At 56.7% G+C, this 19,051-nt stretch overlaps 1 protein-coding gene across 6 annotated transcripts; it reads left to right on the forward strand.

Annotated features, from left to right (window-relative positions):
* Window positions 1-2,876: 2,876 nt before the first annotated feature.
* GPRIN2 (G protein regulated inducer of neurite outgrowth 2) lies at window positions 2,877-17,956 on the forward strand. 6 transcript variants are annotated; one of them, XM_045399943.3, is made up of 4 exons: window positions 2,877-3,347; window positions 4,305-4,460; window positions 5,142-5,252; window positions 9,049-17,956. In XM_045399943.3, exon 4 carries the CDS (start codon window positions 9,055-9,057, stop codon window positions 10,429-10,431), a length of 1,377 nt encoding a protein of 458 aa, XP_045255878.1. In that variant the 5' UTR covers window positions 2,877-3,347; window positions 4,305-4,460; window positions 5,142-5,252; window positions 9,049-9,054; the 3' UTR covers window positions 10,432-17,956. The 6 variants fall into 6 exon arrangements, with proteins under 6 accessions (XP_045255878.1, XP_015311569.2, XP_015311567.2 ...); XM_015456083.4 differs by lacking the exon at window positions 4,305-4,460 and adding an exon at window positions 7,784-7,823; XM_015456081.4 differs by lacking the exon at window positions 4,305-4,460 and having other exon boundaries at window positions 5,126-5,252.
* The last annotated feature ends 1,095 nt before the right edge of the window (window positions 17,957-19,051 follow it).

Genomic DNA, 19,051 nt, shown 5'->3' on the forward strand with positions numbered 1-19,051 from the left:
CGGGACACATTCACAAACACCCTCTTCCCCCAGCCTTGTTATGTAGATATAATTATTACCACCCTGCAGATGAGGAAACTGATGCCCAGAGAGATGAACAGTTTTACTTGGGTGTGGGGTTGCAGAGCCAGTGAATATGTGGGGGAGTTGAGATTGGAATTCAAGTCTGACTCCCCATTCTGGGTTCTCCCGGGGCAGCTGCCACAGCCAGGGGAGCCTCCTTGCCAGGGCATGAATGGAAGAAGGGGGCCAATTGGACAAAAAGCAAAGCCCTGGTGGTGAGGGCCAGCCAACTGTGTCCGCAGGTCGATTGCATGGCAGACATCTCCTGACGCCCAGCCCCAAGAATGCTTCCTTGAAACACACACAGTGAGGTTCTTGGTTCTTGAGATGTCCTGGGAGCTGAGAGCCCCAGGTTTGGGGTCTGGATCTGGCACCAACTCTCAGGGTAACCACAAGCAGTCCATCCCTTCTTGGGGCTCAGCTGACTTCACTAAAAAGGGAATATGAGTAAGATGCCTAAGATGTGGAAGCAGAGGTCCTAATTCCTGGACAGAGGCAGAAGTGGGTAGTGTCCTCGACAAATCCCCTATTTGCCTCCTTTAAGCAGGATCCCCCTACCCGCAGTGTGTGCTGGTGAGGACTAAGCCTGGGACCTGACGTGGACACCCCTGTGGGCATTTGGCCAACGGCAGCCATCTGCCAGAATCTCAGAGCTGCTCTCAGACCTCGCTGGAGATGGTTACTTGGGGCAGTCTGGATCTCTCTGAGCAAACTGAGGTCCTTTGCTCCCCAAACAGGGAGAATTAGAGATAGCGTTGGCTCGCAGGCACTAGAAGGGAGGAGCGCAGACCTCTCCGCACAGGGCTGGGCCAACAAGTTAGGGGTCCTGGGACAGCCGACAACAGAGAAGTGCCAACACTGGTGGGTCCGGAGTTGGTGGGTTCTTGGTCTAGCTGACTTCAAGAATGAAGTCACGAACCCTCGCAGTGTTAGTTCTTAAAGACGGTGTGTCCCGAGTTTGTTCCTTCTGATGTTCAGACGTGTCCGGGCTTTCTTCCTTCTGGTGGGTTCGTGGTCTCGCTGACTTCAGGAGTGAAGCTACAGACCTCCGCAGTCAGTGTTACAGCTCTTAATGGCCACATGCACTCATACAGTGAGCAACAACAAGATTTATCGCAAAGAGCAAGAGAACAAACCTTCCACAGCACAGAATAGAACACAGCAGATTGCCAAGGACCCCCGCAGATTTGGGCAGCCTGCTTTTATTCCCTTATCTGACCCCACCCACATCCTGCTGATTGGTCCATCTTACAGAGAGCTGATTGGTCTGTTTTGACAGGGTGCTGATTGGTGCGCTTGCAAACCTTGAGCTAGACACAGAGTGCTGATTGGTGCCTTTACAATCCTCTGGCTAGACACGAAAGTTCTCCAAGTCCCCACCGGACTCAGGAGCCTAGCTGGCTTCACCTAGTGGATCCCGCCCTCCAACGGCAGGCGTAGCTGCCCGCCAGTCCCGCGCCATGCACCCGCACTCCTCAGCCCTTGGGCGGTTGATGGGACCTGGCGTCGCGGACCAGGGTGGGAGGCGTGGGCCACGCAGGAGCCCACAGCGGTGGGGAGGCTCGGGCATGGCGGGCTGCAGGTCCCGAGCCCTGCCCCGCGGGGAGGCAACTGAGGCCCGGCGAGAATTCGAGCGCAGCGCCGGCGGGCAGGCACTGCTGGGGGACCCGGCGCACCTCGGTCCGCCGAGCCACGCCCACCCGGAACTCGCGCTGGCCGGGGAGCGCCGCGAGCGGCCCCGGTTCCCGCCAGCGCTTCTCCCGCTACACCTCCTCGCAAGCAGAGGGAGCCGTTTCTGGCCTCCACCAGCCCAGAGGGGGGCTCCCACAGTGAAGCGGCGGTCTGAAGGGCTTCTCAAGCGCGGCCAAAGTGGGCGCCGAGGCTGAGGAGGCGCCGACAGCGAGTGAGGGCTGCGAGGGCTGCCAGCACGCTGTTACCTCTCACTGCGACCCAATTATGTGATACTGGAGCCCAGAGATAGTACAGTACCTCATACCATGCGGCCCTGGGTGGACAGCAGGAACCCCTTGCAGGTGGAGGGAGGCCGGGGCTGCCTGTCCCTGCGCCCTGAAGCTGGCCAGCGGTTGTGGAAACTGGGGGACGTTGAGGGAACGGTACGCCTAGGTCCTCAGCCTCAGTGTGGAACCTGGCGATCCCAGGGCCTGGGCTGGCTCCCCGCGTCGTGGGACCGGAAAGGCGCGGCGGCGCTGCGGAGAATTGCAGGGAAGAAGGCGGGCTCCGGTGGAGGTGGCTCATCCCCGCACGGTCACTGCCCTCGCCCGCTGTTGGGGTGCGCAGCAGGGAGACTGAAGGCCTCAAGTTGGGCTGGATAGAGGCACGTGGGCGGGGAAAGGGGTAGTAGATTACTGGTCTTCAGGGGCGGGGCTGGAGATGCAACCCTGGGGAAGGAGTCTATCAAGGCTGGGCTCTTGGGGGGCGGTGGAGGGCTCCGGGGGCCAGGTCAGGCCAGAATCATGGAGCTCAAAGGACTGGAGTGAGGTTTGGGGTCCGTGAGGGTGGAGCTCCGAGGATGGGACTGTGGGTCCACGATTTCTGACCTGGGGCTGGAAAATTCGAGGCTAGTGGAGACCAGGCCTGGTATCCTAGAGGAAAGGGCCCTATAGGAAGGGGGTCTCGTGGGCTGGATCGGGAGCCAGATAATTGTGAGAGGCGGGGCTGGGATGGCGAAGGCGAGAGGAAAGGGGTAGCCACCGGCGCGGAGATCTCAATGCGGGGCGTGGTGCGGAAGGGAACTGGAGCGAGGGGGCGGGGCTACGAGGAGGTGGACTTGGGGGGCTGGGTCTGGGGCTGGAGGATTGTGGGGAGCTGCGCCTATACACCCGGGACGGTGGGGTTGCGTCGGGGAAGTGAGAGTGTTGGGGGTTAGCCGGGCAGCCTGGAGAACAGGCGGTCGTGGTGCGTGCGGGGCCGAAAAGATCGAGGACAGTGGGGACCCGGCCTGAGGAGGGGTCGGGAAGGAAGAGTGGGGGCGCGCGGACGCAGGTCCCGGGGCGCAGCGGGGCGGGGGCGGGTTCCGGAGCGGGGCGGGCCCAGGTGAGCGAGGTCTCCGCCCGCCGCCCCTCCCCCCGCCCCGGTGCCGGCGGTCCCGCTGGCCCCTCCCTGTACCCGGCGCTGGCTCCGCGGGCCAGGCCGACGGCGGCGGGCGGCGTCTCGGGCCCAGGCCAGGTCGGCTCCGGCTCCATCTTGGGCCGCGGCACCTGGCACCTGTGGCGGCCGCATGAGCAGCGCTTCCCTTGGCATGCGCGGCCCCGGCGGGCGAGAGGGTGAGAGGCCGGCTCCGCGCGCGCCCGTGGGGGCGGGGGGCGTGGTGGGCCGCACCTCCCCCTTGCTGAGCCCTAGAACCCACTCCTCCCTGCTCCTGCGCTCAGACCCCCGGCATCCTGGCCCCTGGCCAGCACGCAGAGCCACCGGTGACCGCATCGCACTCCCCGCTCTCCGCCTCTCATTGTCCTGCCCTGTCTTGTTCCCTCTTTCACGTTTCCTCTGCCCATTCTCCCATTTTTCACAAGTCTGTCCGGGACCCTGTCTCCTTCGGCCTCCACCCCTGCTGCCATCGCTCCTCCCTCTCCCCTTCTTCCTCTTCCCTTCCTTCAGCCTCCTGCGCCGCCTACCCCGCCCCCAGCCTTGCTGCCCTTTGGCTCCTCCTGCCCCGCATCCTTACCCCGGCCCACAGCCCCATTTGCCTGCAGTCGCTGCCTTTGCTTCTGAGAAGGTCTGTAGCCTCGTTTCGGGCCCGTATTGAGCCCCCTTCTCCCTAAGTCCGGGTGGGCTTTGTGCAGCAGGGGCGGGAAGGGAGCTGTGCTGGGCGAGGCTGCGTGGTGCGGTGCGTTCAGGCCTTTGGCCCCACAGCAGGGGCGGCCTGTGCTTGGCGTGCAGAGTGCAACTGGGTAGGCGCTGTTACTGCAAACGGGCCTGTGTGTCCCAGGCTGGGGCGTAACTGCTTGTGAGCCTGCAGATGGGGACACACCGGCCGCCTAGGCTGCTTCTAGGCTGAGGCACCTTCTCCACCTAGCTGCCCCCCAGGGAGTGTGGGCAAATCCTCCCCAGGGGAGGAATGTTGGGCGCCTCTTCCTGGTGAGCAGAGCCTCATCCATGGGGTCACTGACCCCACAGTTACCCCAGAACCCTTTGCTGGCACAGCTTGTGACCTGGGGCATGTAGCCCTTAAGGCACGTTCATTGTGAAGGGCAGGTTTTGTCTCCTCCAAACCCTCCATTTAGGAATGCTGCCTGCTGCGTTGCCCAGGGTTGGCCCTGAGTGTTCCTATCAATCGCCGTTCACTCTGGGGTGGATTAAACCACCTCCTGGAGGGTGCTGTATCCCCACTGTGCTATGGGGGGTTTGTGTTGTGTGCATTCCTGCCTGGTCCCTGAGAGGTAAGGTCCATATTTTAACATAGAACCAGTTTTCCTGCCTGACTGTATAAGTTTGCTTTTTCTATTTTGGTTTTGCTGGACACATAAGTCATCATCCAAACGCTTGCCACTTAACAAGAGAGGACTTGGGCCAGGCGCTGTGGCTCACGCCTATAATCCCAGCACTTTGGGAGGCCGAGGCAGGCGGATCATCTGGGGTCAGGAGTTCGAGACCAGCCTGGCCAACATGGCAAAAACCCCATCTCTACTAAAAATACAAAAATTAACTGGGCGCGGTGGTGCTCGCCTGTAGTCCCAGCTGCCGGGAAACTAAGGTGGGAGAATCGCGTGAACCCAGGAGGCAGAAGTTGCAGTGAGCGGAGATTGAGCCATTGCTCTCCATCCTGGGAGACAGAGCAAGACTGTGTCTCACAAACAAACAAACGAACAAAGCCAAGAGGGGACTTAGATGGATGCCATAGTGTCGTCTGAGATGGAGTCCACTTGTGGTGGTCTTGGTAGTCCCCCTGGGCATATCCCAAAGGCCTGGGCTCCTCTGCTGGGGCAGCATCGTGGGAGCTGGACTCTCTAAGTTGACCCAACGGTTTCTATGTTTGGGCTAGTCTGGAAGTGTCTGAGAAGTGGGGGCTTTTTACTCAAAATGACATTGGTTGATTGCTACATAGGTGGTTGATCTTGCAGTTGCCGACACGTGGAACCTGAGGCAGCAGGACAGCCTGGCGTTGGCCACGGGACATTGGCCACAGCCATAGCAACTTCGGCATCAAATGGGGCAGGAGAGAGAACATTAAGGTATCGTTCAAAGAACACTAGTGTCTTAGATACTTCTGTATGCCTCTTCTTTATCTCGTCCTAAAAGATCTTCGCAGGGTCCCATTAGGGCAAAACCAGAACCTTCTGCATGGTTATAAAGGCAGGGTGGGCATGCCGTTCTGGGCATTTAAAGTGCAGACTCTAGACTTGTATGCATGCGTAGCCTCCTAGGTTAAGATTTAAAATAGGCTCTGGGAAACCTACTTTGGTAATAGGGAGACTGGGGACACTGATGGTGACTTGATTCTAGGATGGGATGAAGGTAGCGAGGATGGGAAGCAAGACGAGGCTAACCTATGGGGTGTCTCGATGGCTTCTGAAAAGGGCCTGTCTGCCCCCCAGTACTAATACTTGTTATACCGTGAACTTCAGCTGCTCTTGATGGGAGAGGAGAGAGAAGATTATTGTTAACAAACACTGTTGCAGACAGTGCGCATGCTGTCATATTTAGTCTTCACAACAACCCTGCAGGATGGGGATTTACTTCTGTTTTGCAGATTGGAGAAACTGAGGCTCAAAGAAGTTAGGGGTTCACCTGTGAGCACATGCACAGGAAGGGGAAGAGCCGCCATTGGAAGCAGAGCCCTGCCCCTTCCTCCTCACACCTGGCTCCCTGGGAGGCCCCTCCTCTGGCCTAGTACACAGCATTGTGACAGGCAGTATGGAAGCCTCTTTCCCGCAGTACTCCCCTCAGAGCCCTTCCTTCTGAGCTGGGAAGGCCAGGTTGTAGTTGGCCAGGTCAGTTCCTTGGGGTTCTGAATTAGCAACTTTCAGCCGTGTGTTCTTTGACATTTCTGAGCTTCTCCAGGCCTCAGTTTTGTCACCTGCCACTTTTGGAGGGGGAAGGGGGACGGGAACCAGTAGCCCACCACAGGGGTCTCTGGGTGGTGACTAGCCCTGGGTGCTGGGCAGCCCTCTGGTGAGACAGGCATAGTGGGATGCTCGTTGCTGATGGCTTCTCAGTGGGTCTTGGTGGGGGTCTGAGGACCTCATTCTACCTGTCTCCTCAGGGGCCAGAGGCTGCTGGCCTGGCTGTTTGTGGCCCCCTCCCTGGGAGGGTGGTGGGTTTGGCCAGAAGCTGTGTAGGTGTCCAGATGGGCCTTCCCTGGGGTCTTGGACCTGCAAATGAGTGGTTTTCTCCCTGCCAGGGGCTGTCCCAGTCAGGAGGAACACCTCCCGCCCTCCTCATTCTTGCAGCCTCAGGAGCTGCTAAGAAGCAGTTGGGCAGGTGGGGATCCACTCAGTGACTTGTTCCATGGCATGTCATGAGCACGATTGGCAGGGCCAGGCCAGATCAGTAAAAAGGTCGAGAGCTGTGAGGCACAGGCCTGCTCAGTGCTCGAAGGGGAGAGGAGCTCAGATGTCCCTGAGCTGTGTGCCCTTGGGGGTCACTAAGCCTCTCTGAGCTTATGGAATTCTCCTGTCTGTAGAATGGAGATAATGACTGTCTCAAGAGGTTGCTTGCACAGTTACATGAGACAATGTGTGCAAAGGATGTGGCACATGCCTGGCCCTTGGCGAGTGATCAGGCCCTGGCAGCTGTTATTACCATCGCTGTTACAGGCTTTATTGCCCTCCTTTGTTTGTATGTCCATCTTAGAGCTCATTGAGGGCAGGGTCTGGGTCAGAACCCTCTCTTGGCTACTCCTCCTTTTCCTGATCCTCCCAGGGACAAGTCTGGTTTCAGCCCCGTGAAGCAGCTGGGATGGGACATCCTTACCAGGCTGAGGCTGTGTTCAGAGCTGCACAGTCCAGTACAGTAGCCATTAGCCTCATGTGGCCAGTTAGATCCAAATAAAACTTAAACATTCAGTGTCTCAGTTGCAGTGGCCCCCTGCCGAGTGCTTGGTACCCACATGCCATTGGTACCTACCTATTAGCACAGGGTGGAATCTTTCCATCATTACAGGAAGTTGTGCAGCGCTGGAGTCTCAGGGACTATAGCACCAGTATCATCCTCACTGTGGCTCAACAGCCACCAGCCGTCTCCTGAGTGCTGGGCTGCCAAGACATTTGTAATTACACAGAAACCGAGTCCCACAGCCCTTCCCGAATTTCCTCTTGGGTAGCCTTGCCCACCTGGCCGGGGAGGTTGTTTCCTGGCAGTCCTTATCAGCTTAGGGTGGGAGGGCAGGACTGGGATTGCACAAATGCAGCTGCTGCCTCCTGTCCCCACCCTGTTTCTCCAGCCTCTCCTGCCTGTCAAGGAGCCCCAGAGTGCTCTTCCTAATTCACTGCTGTGGCCAGGGCCAAGGTGACCCAGACACTTTGACCCCAGTGCTCCCCTCATGCCTCTTTCCTCCTGCCCACCCTGCTCTCCACCTGAACACGTTCTTGCTTCTCTCACTCCAGGCCTGACTTATGTGGCTGGTCCTCCGGGAAGCCTTTTCTCATCTCTCACCCTAAGTGAGCTCTCCTGCCTCAGCGGGGCCCTCCCTCAGACCCCATTTTTGGCACTCAGCGCCCTCCTCTGTGGGTGTGTTCTTATATTTGCTTGTTCTCTTGGTTAGGTACACAGGAGATAGTCTCTGAGTGCCAACTACATGTCAGGTCAGTGCTGGGTGTTGGACAGCCAGAGGGGAGCAGGCCTCAGGCCAGGCTTTGCCAACTTCAGGCTGGTGGGGAGGCTGACAGTTGGCCAAACTGTTCCATCCAGGCCCAGTGCTTGGTCAGGGATGAAGGCTGCCTGGCTGGAGAGTCAGGAAAGGGGCCCCAGGAAGAGACGCTGAGGTGGAGAGGGTCAGAGCTGCCCTAGGCTGCAGCTGGGTCAGGGGCCAGCGTAGTCTTTATGGCTGGGGGAAGTGACAGCGATGGCAGGGAGGGTGGGGGACAGTGAGGATGCAGGTACACTGGGCAAGAGGGGGTTAAATGTCATGCAGGGTAGGTCTGATTGGTGGTACTGGGTGGGCATCTTATCTCACTGCTGCACTGTCCCCAAGAGTACAAAAAAGTCTGAATGAATCCCATGTTCCCTAGCCCTAGAGCTGGGGACGCAGTAGAGGCTCAGGAGATGGCTGTGGAATCAATGACCAGATGCTGAATGAGTCCCTCATGGAAAAAGCTGACGCGTGGGGCCTCTCCCTGCCCCTGGAGCTGGAGGTGGGAGTCAGGGAACCCTAGAGACATGCCAGCTCAGCCAGGCTAGGCCAGGGAGGATGGGGGTGGTTGGGGAAGCCCAGGGTGATTCTCAGTGTCCTCCAGTCATTGCTCCCTCATCCCCTGAACTTTCTCTGAGCTCCCACTCTGTACCAAGGAGACCCTGTCCACAGTGAGTTGGATACTGCCAGTCCCAGGAGGAAGTAGCCCAGTGTTGGGCTGTCCAGCTGTGCCCGTTAAGAGGCCATAGTACTTCCGTACTGGTTGACTAATAGCTGTTATCCCACAGCCCCACCCCCTAGGGCTGCAGTTTCGCTCTCAAAGCCCCGGCAGACTTGGCCCTCTCCCTTCCCCTCCCACACAAGCCAGCCAGTAAAGAGTCGAGAGCGGAAAGAGTGGCGGCCTCCAGGACCCCACCCAAGGGCAGATTCTAACTGCTTGGGACTGATGATGAGATAATTTGCAGTGTCATCCTTGTGTCTAATGTGAGATGACCTTGATTTGAAGTGTCTGGTGTCTTGTCACCGCCTTGTGTACAACCGTATGCAAGTACCAGTCAGGCAGGCTGGGACTGAAGCTGGCTCCCTGGTGAACCTAGCACTGTGGGAGCTCACAGTAGAACCAGCTTAGGTGCTGCCACCCAACTCAACTCCACTCCCTCCCTTTCTCTCTTCTGCAGGCAGCCATGAGCTCCAGCCGCCCTGAGCCGGGTCCCTGGGCACCCCTGAGCCCCCGCCTTCAGCCCCTGTCCCAGAGCTCTTCCAGCCTGCTGGGTGAAGGCCAGGAACAGAGGCCAGAGCTCCGCAAGAGTGCCAGCAGCACCGTGTGGCAGGCCCAGCTGGGCGAGGCCAGCACCAGACCCCAGGCCCCGGAGGAAGAGGGGAACCCGCCTGAGAGCATGGAGCTGGCGCGGGCCTCTGGCCCTGAGGCACGACCCAGTGCTGGAGGCCACTGGCGGAGCAGCACTGTGGGCAATGTGTCCACCATGGGCGGTGGTGACCTGTGTCGCCTGCGGGCCCCCAGTGCTGCTGCTATGCAGAGGAGCCACTCGGACCTGGTCCGTAGCACCCAGATGCGGGGACACAGTGGTGCTCGGAAGGCCAGTCTCAGCTGCTCAGCCCTTGGCAGCAGCCCTGTCCACAGGGCTCAGCTGCAGCCGGGTGGTACTTCTGGCCAGGGTGGCCAGGCCCTTGCAGGCCTGGAAAAGGACCTGGCACCTGAGGATGGGACTTCTAACTCAGCCTGGATGCTGGGGGCGAGTCAGTTGTCAGTGCCACCACTAAACCTGGGGGACACAACTGCCCACAGCAGCAGTGCCCAAGCTGAGCCCAAAGCCGCTGAACAGCTGGCTACCACTGCCTGCCATGCTCTGCCCCCAGCTGCTCTACTCTGTGGCATGAGGGAGATGGGAGCTGGTGGCTGCTGCCATGCCCTACCTGCCACAGGGATCCTGGCCTTTCCCAAACTAGTGGCGTCAGTGAGCGAGTCTGGGCTGCAGGCTCAGCATGGGGTGAAGATCCACTGTAGGTTGTCTGGGGGGCTCCCTGGGCACTCCCATTGCTGTGCCCACCCTTGGGGTCCCACCGGGTTAGTCCCAGAGCCTGGCTCTAGGACCAAAGATGTGTGGACCATGACGTCAGCCAATGACTTGGCCCCTGCAGAGGCATCCCTGCTGTCAGCCCAGGATGCTGGTGTGCAGGCGGCCCCAGTGGCAGCCTGCAAGGCTGTGGCCACCAGTCCGTCCCTGGAAGCGCCTGCAGCCCTGCATGTGTTCCCAGAGGTAACACTGGGGTCCAGCCTGGAGGAGACGCCATCCCCTGTGCGGGATGTGCGATGGGATGCTGAGGGCATGACATGGGAGGTGTACGGAGCTGCGGTGGACCCAGAGGTACTCGGTGTGGCCATCCAGAAGCACCTGGAGATGCAGTTTGAGCAGCTGCAGCGAGCGCCCACCAGCGAGGACAGCCTGTCTGTGGAGGGCCGGAGGGGACCACTGCGGGCTGTCATGCAGTCCCTGCGGCGCCCCAGCTGCTGTGGCTGCTCCAGTGCGGCCCCCGAGTGAGGAGCTGTGGCCCTTGGAGCTGGCCTGGGCCCACTGACTTTGTCCTAGACCTGGGCCAGGGATGATGGGGGCTCCGTGCCCCCTGGACCCACCGGCAGCTGGGCACATCTCTCACCTGAACATCGGCTGCCTCCAGACCACAGGACTGCAGCCTGGGGCTTCCTGACCCACACAGCTGGGCTGTTTTCTTAAGGGCTTGATTTCCAAGGGCCACATCTCTGCACCTTGTGGGTTCTCAACTTTGAGACAGGGCTTTAGCACTGTGCAGAGGGGAGATCCTGAGTTTTCTGTAAAAAATGACCTTTTGTTCACTCCACCCTCAGAACTCTGCCATGTTGCTTCCTCAGACTCTTGGCTTTATTTGAAAGCAGTGCTGAGAAATAGTGAATTCTCGACATAAAGTGTGAGGCCCCAGTGACAGGGACTGCCCGGGGTTTAGGGAAGGGGACTAATGTTCTCAGAGGCCTGCTGTGTACCACATACTGTGCTTGTCCTGTCTTCACCTCTTCATCCTGGTTTACAGATGAAATGACAGACATTTGGCAAGGCTGTAGCCGTTGTGCCCCACACTGGACAGCTTGAAGAGGTGGGACTGAGATTCAAAGCCAGGGCTGGCTGAGCCTGGGGTGTTTCCCCATAGCATGTGCCCGGTTTAGTCAGTGCAGTCATGTACAAGGAGAATTTACTGAGCCCATACTCTGTGCTGGGTTCTGTGGATCTGTGGTGAATGAGACAGAGGCTGCCCCTGCCCCGGCTGAGCTCATGGCATGGGTTGTGGATGGCAGGGGAGGATGCTGACCATTACGGAGGGCTGCCAGGCTTCCAGGGTCATTGTGTCAGAGGCTGTCCTGAGGAAGGGGAGAATGGGTGGCCACCTGCCCTAAAATCAGTTGCAAAGCCTAAAATTGCACTATTTTCACCTCATTCTGTCGGCTTAAGGATTTCTCCCCAACTGATGTAATTCGTGGAAGGAGGGAGCACAGGAATGGAGGGGGACAGGGAAGGAGCTTTGCCCTGGCCCCGGGGTAGGGGCTGTGAGGTTGTGGGGGCTCGCTTGCCCACATGACCTGACCTAGGCTAGGCAGTGGGGGCCAGGGGCCTCGGAGAGACAGAAACAGGGGTTTGGCACAGTCTGACTTCGTTGCCCAAAGATTTCCCAAGGCCTGTGAGGAACGGGAGTCGGCTTGTGTTCTTGTTCTGGGGGTCTTGGTCTTGAAGATCCTAAGTTCCCGGGACACAGCCCCCCAGTCCACCCTTGCGAGGGACCAAAGGGCTAGTGTGGGGTCATGGCCCATGATCTGGCATGTTTCTGGGGCTGCTTCTGCACCTAGAAGCCCAGAACCCCGAAACTGGTGGCTTACATTTCCCCATCCTCAAAGACCTGGTACTCACTGAGGTGGAAATGACTCATGCAACGGTGGGTGAATTTGTAAAGCAAGAGTGGCATTTCCACAGGCCACAAGGACAAAGTGAGAAAGGTGTGCGTCAGGTCAGATGCCTCCTGAGGCCCCACGATGGACCATTCTCACCTGTAAATGTGCCTTTCCAGTATGCATAGGTGCACCCCTTCTTGGGATTCTGGGGCTGTCAGTTCCTTTGTGTATGGTGCCAGAGCAGGCAGCTCACGTTCTGGGGAGTGACACATGGGTATATGCCATCTTCATGCGTGGCTCCCCATAGAGTCTCCAGAAACCCCAGCCTGTTGGGACCACATGGGTGGAGGGAGGGCAGGACCTGCCCGGCAGATGCTACAGCCTGGTCAGATACTTGGATGTGCCAGTCCTGCCAGGGCCATGATGAGTTTCTGCAGTGGCAGCTCATTTGGGGTGTGTGTTGGGTTGGGAGGTGACCAGGGGTCCCCATTGTGAAGATCCTGGTGTAACTGAGGAAAGGAACTTTAGGGAACTGTGGAAGGGGTTGGGGGGTACCAGATTTCAGTTTAGAAATATCCATTTGGCTTCCAGTGGAGAAGAGCAGGGTGCAGAAGAGGTGGGAGGCAGGAGCCCAGGAGTATGTGCTGGGGGACGCCAAGGAGGGGCCTGTTTAGGAGCAATGGAGTGGGCAGCTGGGAACTGAGTTCATACATGTGCACACACACGCATACACAGGCACACGTGTGCAGTGGACTTGGGGAGGAGGCATTTCAGGATGCTGAGGTTTCCCGTTTGAGCAAGAGGAGGATGAGGCCACTACCTGGAACAAGGTGAATGGCATGTTCAGCAGGTGCAGAAAGGGCCAGATGCCACAGGGTTTGGCTGGGACCAGTGAAACCCATTTCATGAAGAGACTTTCTTCTCTGTCACATGTAGATTCTCATATGTTCACGCTGGCTGGGTACGACTCTGTGCTACCTCCGTGTTGCCCCCGGTCTCCAGGATGGCAGCCGGGCTGGGCTCAGCCAAGCTCCCATTCACCTCATCGTCACTGAGATGAATATTTGTGGTGCTGGAATCCAACACCTGTGTCTTGGCTGGGGCCCCAGACCACTGTCCTGGTTAAACCACGATCTTTGTCTCCCTAGCCCGGTTGCACAGCTGCTGCCGACAGGTCTACCGGGAGTGACTGCAGCCTCAGTTCTGACTGGAACTGGAGACCCCTCCCATCCCCACTTGCTGTGACCTCTCCTGGGACAGGCCTGATACCTGCAGTGGTTTAGGGCCCCAGAGCATGGCCAGTGGTTTAGTTTACAGATTTCCTCCCCTTGGACTCTAGATTTCTGGCCAGAGTTTCTGGGTCCCTTTCAGGCCCTGCTGTGGGAGGCATTGGAGTTTACTGTTGATGTGTTTGGATTTGAATTCAAAATAGATACAAATTCAGAGGTCAGAGCTTTGCCAGACCCTAGCAGGGATGGGGCATCGGTCCTGGCTGGTCTTGTTTACTTTGTCATGGTAAATTCTGTTTTTTGGAGCATAAACCCCAGAGTTCTAGAGCCCCTTGTCTCAGCAGGAATCCCCCCCTCTGTCTTCTCCAGGGGATCCCCACTTCTGCCCACCTGCTCTCCTTCTGTGGCATTCGGGACCTCCGACAGCTGAGGCCTGGCTTCCTGGAGTTTGTCACCTCTGGGCATGCCTGTCTTGTGTCCAGGACACAAGACATGCATCCCTTGTCTGGCCCCAGGCTGCCATCACTCTCACAAGAAACTTGTAGAGTAGAGCTGGCCTGAGGTCACAGTGCTGGTGGTGGTGGAAAAGCAGGGATGGCCTGTTCCACTGTGATCTTGCCTCCTGTGTCACCTGGATTGGGTCTCCGTCCCCCTAGACGTGTTAGATCCTGACTTTACGAGAGCTGAAGGGGTCTCCTGCACACAGGTCCTAACACTTTGGGCTGGGGTCGGCCACTGTAGCTTAGTGGGCTAAAGCTGGAGTTTGAATCTGGGTCCACACCTATAGCCGTGTGATCTTGGGCAAGTTGCAAGCCTTGATGATCTTCCTCATCTGTAAGATGGGGATGACAATGGTGCCTCCTTCACATGCTTGGTGTGGAGATTAAATAGAGTAACCCAGGTAGTGCCTGGCACTGAGTTAGTGCTCAGCACACAGGCTGGTAGTGTTGGGCACCCCTCTCATAGACACATTCAGGGGCCAGCTCTTACCTTGCTAGCTTGGCTGTGATCAAAGCCCACATCCCACTTCCTTAAAAGTTCCTTGTTCAGAGCCCCTTTCCAGGTTCTTTGCCCACAGCTTTGCACCCTGCCTGGGACTTGTGCCTTCTGAAAGGGGCCTCTGAAAATGTAGTTCCCAGAGTACACTGAGGAGGAGGGCTACCCTAGCCCTCACCACTCATCTTGGGTTGGGTTCTCCAGAAGCTTCTGCTGAGATGAGGATGCTGGAGTTACCAGGGAGGGGAGAGCAAATTAGGGGAGGGACACAAGGCAAGGCAGGGTGTGATTTCAGTCCAAGCCAGACCCTAAAGGGGAGCCCTGGGTGCAATCCCACCTCAGAGTAAGGACTACCCAGGGGTGGAGATGTAGCCTCCAGGCACTTCTGCTCTCTGGCACGCAGGCTAGGAAGCTCTAGAAGCCCCAGGGTAGGTCTCCTCATGAAGTTGTAGGGCCTATTTTGGGCAAAGTTGTGCACAGAAACCACCAGAGGGAGTCACAGGCATTTGGGGGTGCACCCACTGACATTTGCGTCCGTGTCATGGCAAGCTTGTGGCCCACAAATGCCCAGACCTTTTCTCCATGCGTTATTCTGTCTCAGTTTTGTTCATGCCAAGCAGTCTTGGTTAGTTAAATGCAGAGCTTGGCATGTGCCCATGTTAAATTCCTTCTCTTTTTTCATTCTGGCCTGGCCTGATTTTGCCATCTGAAGCTATGACTAGTCCTTTATCAGTTTTCATCCAACTTGTCAGGCAGGGCAGGGCTGGTATGAAGCCCAGGACGTATCGCTGGGACATCCTGTAGGTCTGTGAGATTCCCAGGTCCCTCCAAATCCACACCTTCATCATGAGCAAATTAATTTAAGTCTGATCTGTTAAGATCCAGATCTGTCACGCCAACAGCACCCACCCGTTTTTCCCATGGCCATGGAAGGAAGGTAGCATAGCCTGACTCGAGTCCTCGTTCTCAGCAGAACTGGTTCTGTCGTGGCCACTTCCCTTTCTCAGCTCCTACCTACTTCTGTTTCATAGGCTGGTCTGCAAGTCTGAGAGCAACAGCAAGCTTAGAAGTGTGGACTCGGCCTGTTACAGTGGCTCATGCCTGTAATCTCAGCACTTTGGGAGGCTGAGGTGGGCTGATTGCTTGAGCTCAGGAGTTCGAGACCAGCTTGGGCAATATGGCAAAATCCTGTCTACAAAAAATACAAAAATTAGCTGGGCATGGTGGTGTGCATCTGTAGCCTCAGCTACTTGGAGGGTTGAGGTGGGAGGATTGCTTGAGCCCAGGAGGCAGAGGTTGCAGTGAGCTGAGACAGTGCCACTGTGTTCCAGCCTGGGTGATGGAGCCAGACCCTGTCTCAAAAAAAGACAAGAAAGAAGTATGGACTCCACCTTCTTGCCCTTTTGTAGATTGGGAACTGCCTGCCCTTGGCCTCTTTCCCGTCCATCTCGTATTATGAAAGGTTGTTTCTGGCACACCCAGGCTCCTCTGCATGCTTCCTGGGAAGTGACTGAGGGTCAGAGGAATGGAGCCCCTCTGCAGTTGGCCGCTGGTATCTTCCCTATTGAACCCTTCTTTAGGTTTGCTCGCTCTTTTTGATGGGTGTCTTTCCAAAGCTGGCTGGGGACCTCCCTGATTGAGAGACATGGGGCTAGTTCTGTTGCTGTGGCTACACAGAAATAATAAACCAGAAAAACACCTGAAGAAAGTTGTTTACTAAAAAAGAAACAAGCGAAACCAAAGTGATATGGGCCTATAGGATTGGGGATGGGTGGCGGGCTCTGACTCCCTTGTCCCAAGAGTTGTGTGAATGTCACCTTGGCTCACTTGTGCAGTCACTCTCCAGTACTCCCGCCTGGCCTCTCCCACTCCAAGCCTGAGATAGTTCAGCAAGGAGGCAGGTCTGGCCCCAAAATACGAGCTCCCCAAGTGGATATCCTAAAATTCATCTTTCGTGGCCCTACTTTATTGGGAGGGAATATGAAAATTGTGAGAATATGGCCATTGACATCTGGGGCTCAGGGCAGGGGAATGTGTCTAGTTTTAAGGTGTGTGCTTTTAGCCATGCAGTGCTTGCCCGGTCTGTCCTGCCTGGAGTTTTTCATTTCCCTGCAGCTTTCCTGAGAAAAGACAGAGTGTTCTTTCTCTGTATCCTATGAACATGGCCCCAGGACTGCAGTACCTCTGTGTGTGCACAGCCAAGGACAAGTCGGGGGACCTCTGCTAGTCCTGCACCCACTGCCCTGGGTGCTCTGTCATCGCCATCCCCCATTTCTCTTTGTTCTTCTTTTTTGGTTTCATGTTCTCTTTGTTCCGGGTTATTCAGAACCTGTCTGCCTCCCCGCTATCTATTGTCCCTGTTCCTGCCTCCTCCCGCTTTGTGCCAAGGATTTACTTGCCTTCACCTTCTGGCTCCATACAGTAGTCTCTCTTCTTGTGGTCTGGGCCATTCCCCGCACCAGGCCCCAGCTGTGGCTGCGTCTGGGTCTTGGCATTTCTGATTTACATGGGTCTAGGCCTTTTCTCTCCACCTGTCCTTCCCCTCTTTGGACACAAGCCAAAACATCTGAGCATCTCCTTACAGAGGGAGATCTTCCTGGGGTTGCTGTGCCAAGTTTCCATTGCTTTTGCCGAGAATGAGAAATCCGTTGTGAGTGGTCCTGCTGGGTGAATGGAAGGACTTTGGTGAGGCTGGAAGGCCACCCCATTAGTCCTAACTTTTGGTGGCCCTTGTTGGGGGCTGGTTGGCTAGGCTGCTGGAGAGGTACATCAGGTGGGTGGCACCCATCTGCTGGCTTTAGGCAGGCCATCTCCTCGTCCATGTTTTCAGAATCTTCTTGCATGGCTTGTAATTGGGTTGGGGTGTGGCCTGAGCCCCTGTGGGGACACACTGCACTGACCCGCCTGTGTGCTTCTCTTCTGTCAGGAACTGGATTCATGTCCAAGAGCCAGGGCTAGGGACTGGAGGAGGAGATTTCTGTCTTTGACCCCTCCGTATTAGTCCGTTTTCATGCTGCTATAAAGAACTGCCCCGAGACTGGGTAATTTATAAAGGAAAGAGGTTTAATTGACTCACAGTTCCACGTGGCCAGGGATGCCTCAGGAAACTTACAGTCATGGCAGACTGCGAAGGAGACGCAAGGCACATTCTTCACAAGGAAGCAGCAAAGAGAATGAACGTGGGAGGAACTACCAAACACGTATAAAACCATCAGATCTCATGAGAACTTACTATCACAAGAGCAGCATGGGGGAACCGCCCCCATGATTCCATCACCTCCACCTGGTCTCTCCCTTGACACGTGGGGATTATGGGGATTACAATTCAAGATGAGATTTTGGGCGGGGACACAGCCAAACCATATCACCTTCCCAGGCCTGAGCAAGGCCCAAGTAGGGCGCCTCTGTTGGGGCTGGAACCCTGGGAGGCGTAGAATTGTCCCCTCCACTCAGATTTGCTTCCTGTTGCTGCCCACCTGGCCCCTCTCCTGCAGCCTTCTGCCTGGCCTTCCCTCTGTTCACTTCTCATTTTTAGCAGTCAACAGACTGGGAGATGGTGGCCAAGGGTGTCATTTTGTACGCAAGCTTTGTGGCTTTTGTAAGCCCAGCCTGCAACTCTTGAGGAAAACTCTCTGGTTTGATTTTTTTCTCTTCAGAGTTGGGGGGATTCAGGGAGAGGGGCAAGGGCTTCTTGTGAATTTGAATTCTTGAAGGGGTGGAAGCCCCCTGGGCTGGGGGAAGGGGTGGGGCAGGAACCAGCAGGGGTGTGGACACAGGGGGCTGGCACCTGGGATACTGTAGGACAGCTGGGCAGGAAGTCAGATGCTGCTCTATTGAGTTTTTTTATATTTTATCATTTTTTTCATTAGTTTTGATTTTAAAACACTACATTAAAATAATTAAAATATTATTTATCTTATGGTTACCGAATCACTTAGTGTTGCCTTAAATTTTGTGCCTAGTCCCTGCCTGACTTCTCCTCCTCCTCTCCCACTACTCTTAGTCCCTGTGTCATAGGGACTGGGAGCAGATAGGCCCCCCAGCGTTCCTACTCTAATCTCCTACCCTGATCCATAGTGCAGGGCGGCGCTGGGGAGGGTGGCTTGTGGTTGATCCCGTGGCCTGGTTTGCGGTCAGGTGTGTGTCCCCAGACAGGCGTGGGTCCTGGGCCAGGCATGGTCCTGGGCGGTGCGGCCCGTGACAGGAGCCGACACCTCCTGGTGGGCATCTGGCTCCAGAGCTGGGAGCCCTGGAGCCTGCAGGGATTCAGGAGGGAGGAGTCCCAGTGGGGCGGCGCAGGGGAGGGCTCCCAAGGCCCTGAGCTGCAGTCACGCGCCCCACTTACACCTTTGACTCCAGATGCAGCTCATCCTAGTGAGGGGCTGGATAAAAAGGCCTTCCTCTCTTTCCTCCCTAAGCTGTGCCTTTGTGCAAATCTGGTGGTGCAAACCTTTGGTCTGCCTTCATCTTTTTTTTTTTTTTGAGACGTCTTGCAGGCTGGAGTGCAAGTGGCACAGTCTCGCTCACTGCAACCTCAGCCTCTGGGTTCAAGCGATTCTCCAGCTTCAGCCTCAGCCTACCGAGTATCTGGGACTACAGGTGCTCACCACCACGCCTGGCTAATTTTTGTATTTTTAGTAGAGATGGAGTTTCACCACGTTGACCAGGTTGGTCTTGAACGCCTGGTCTCAAGTGGTCCACCCTCTTTGGGTTCCCAAAGTGCTGGGATTACAGATGTGAGCCACTGCAGCTGGCCCCTTTACTTTCTTGATAAACTTGCTTTCACTTTACTCTGTTGACTGGCTTTTGAATTCCTTCCTGGGTGAGGCCAAGAACAGATGTAGCCTCCCAGGCTGAACCCCAGTTTGGTGGTTTGCCCCATGACACCCGCAAAGGGCTGGGCTTCCCTTCTTCCTGGGGAGGGAGTCAAGGAAGTGGCTGTGTCTTGAACACCCATTCCTCTCTCCTTTCATGCGCACAAGGCCTCTTTGAGCTGCTGTCTTCCTGAGGATATGTTCAGCT

This window comes from Macaca fascicularis, chromosome 9 (genome assembly GCF_037993035.2).
Source record: "Macaca fascicularis isolate 582-1 chromosome 9, T2T-MFA8v1.1".
Taxonomy (NCBI): Eukaryota; Metazoa; Chordata; class Mammalia; order Primates; family Cercopithecidae; genus Macaca; species Macaca fascicularis.

Coding starts and splice junctions, on each gene's coding strand:
- GPRIN2 (XM_045399941.3), top strand. CDS start 8,307: ATGCTGAATGAGTCCCTCATGGAAAAAGCTGACGCGTGGGGCCTCTCC. Junction 8,373..9,048: donor CCCTGCCCCTGGAGCTGGAG/GTGGGAGTCAGG, acceptor TCTCTTCTGCAG/GCAGCCATGAGCTCCAGCCG.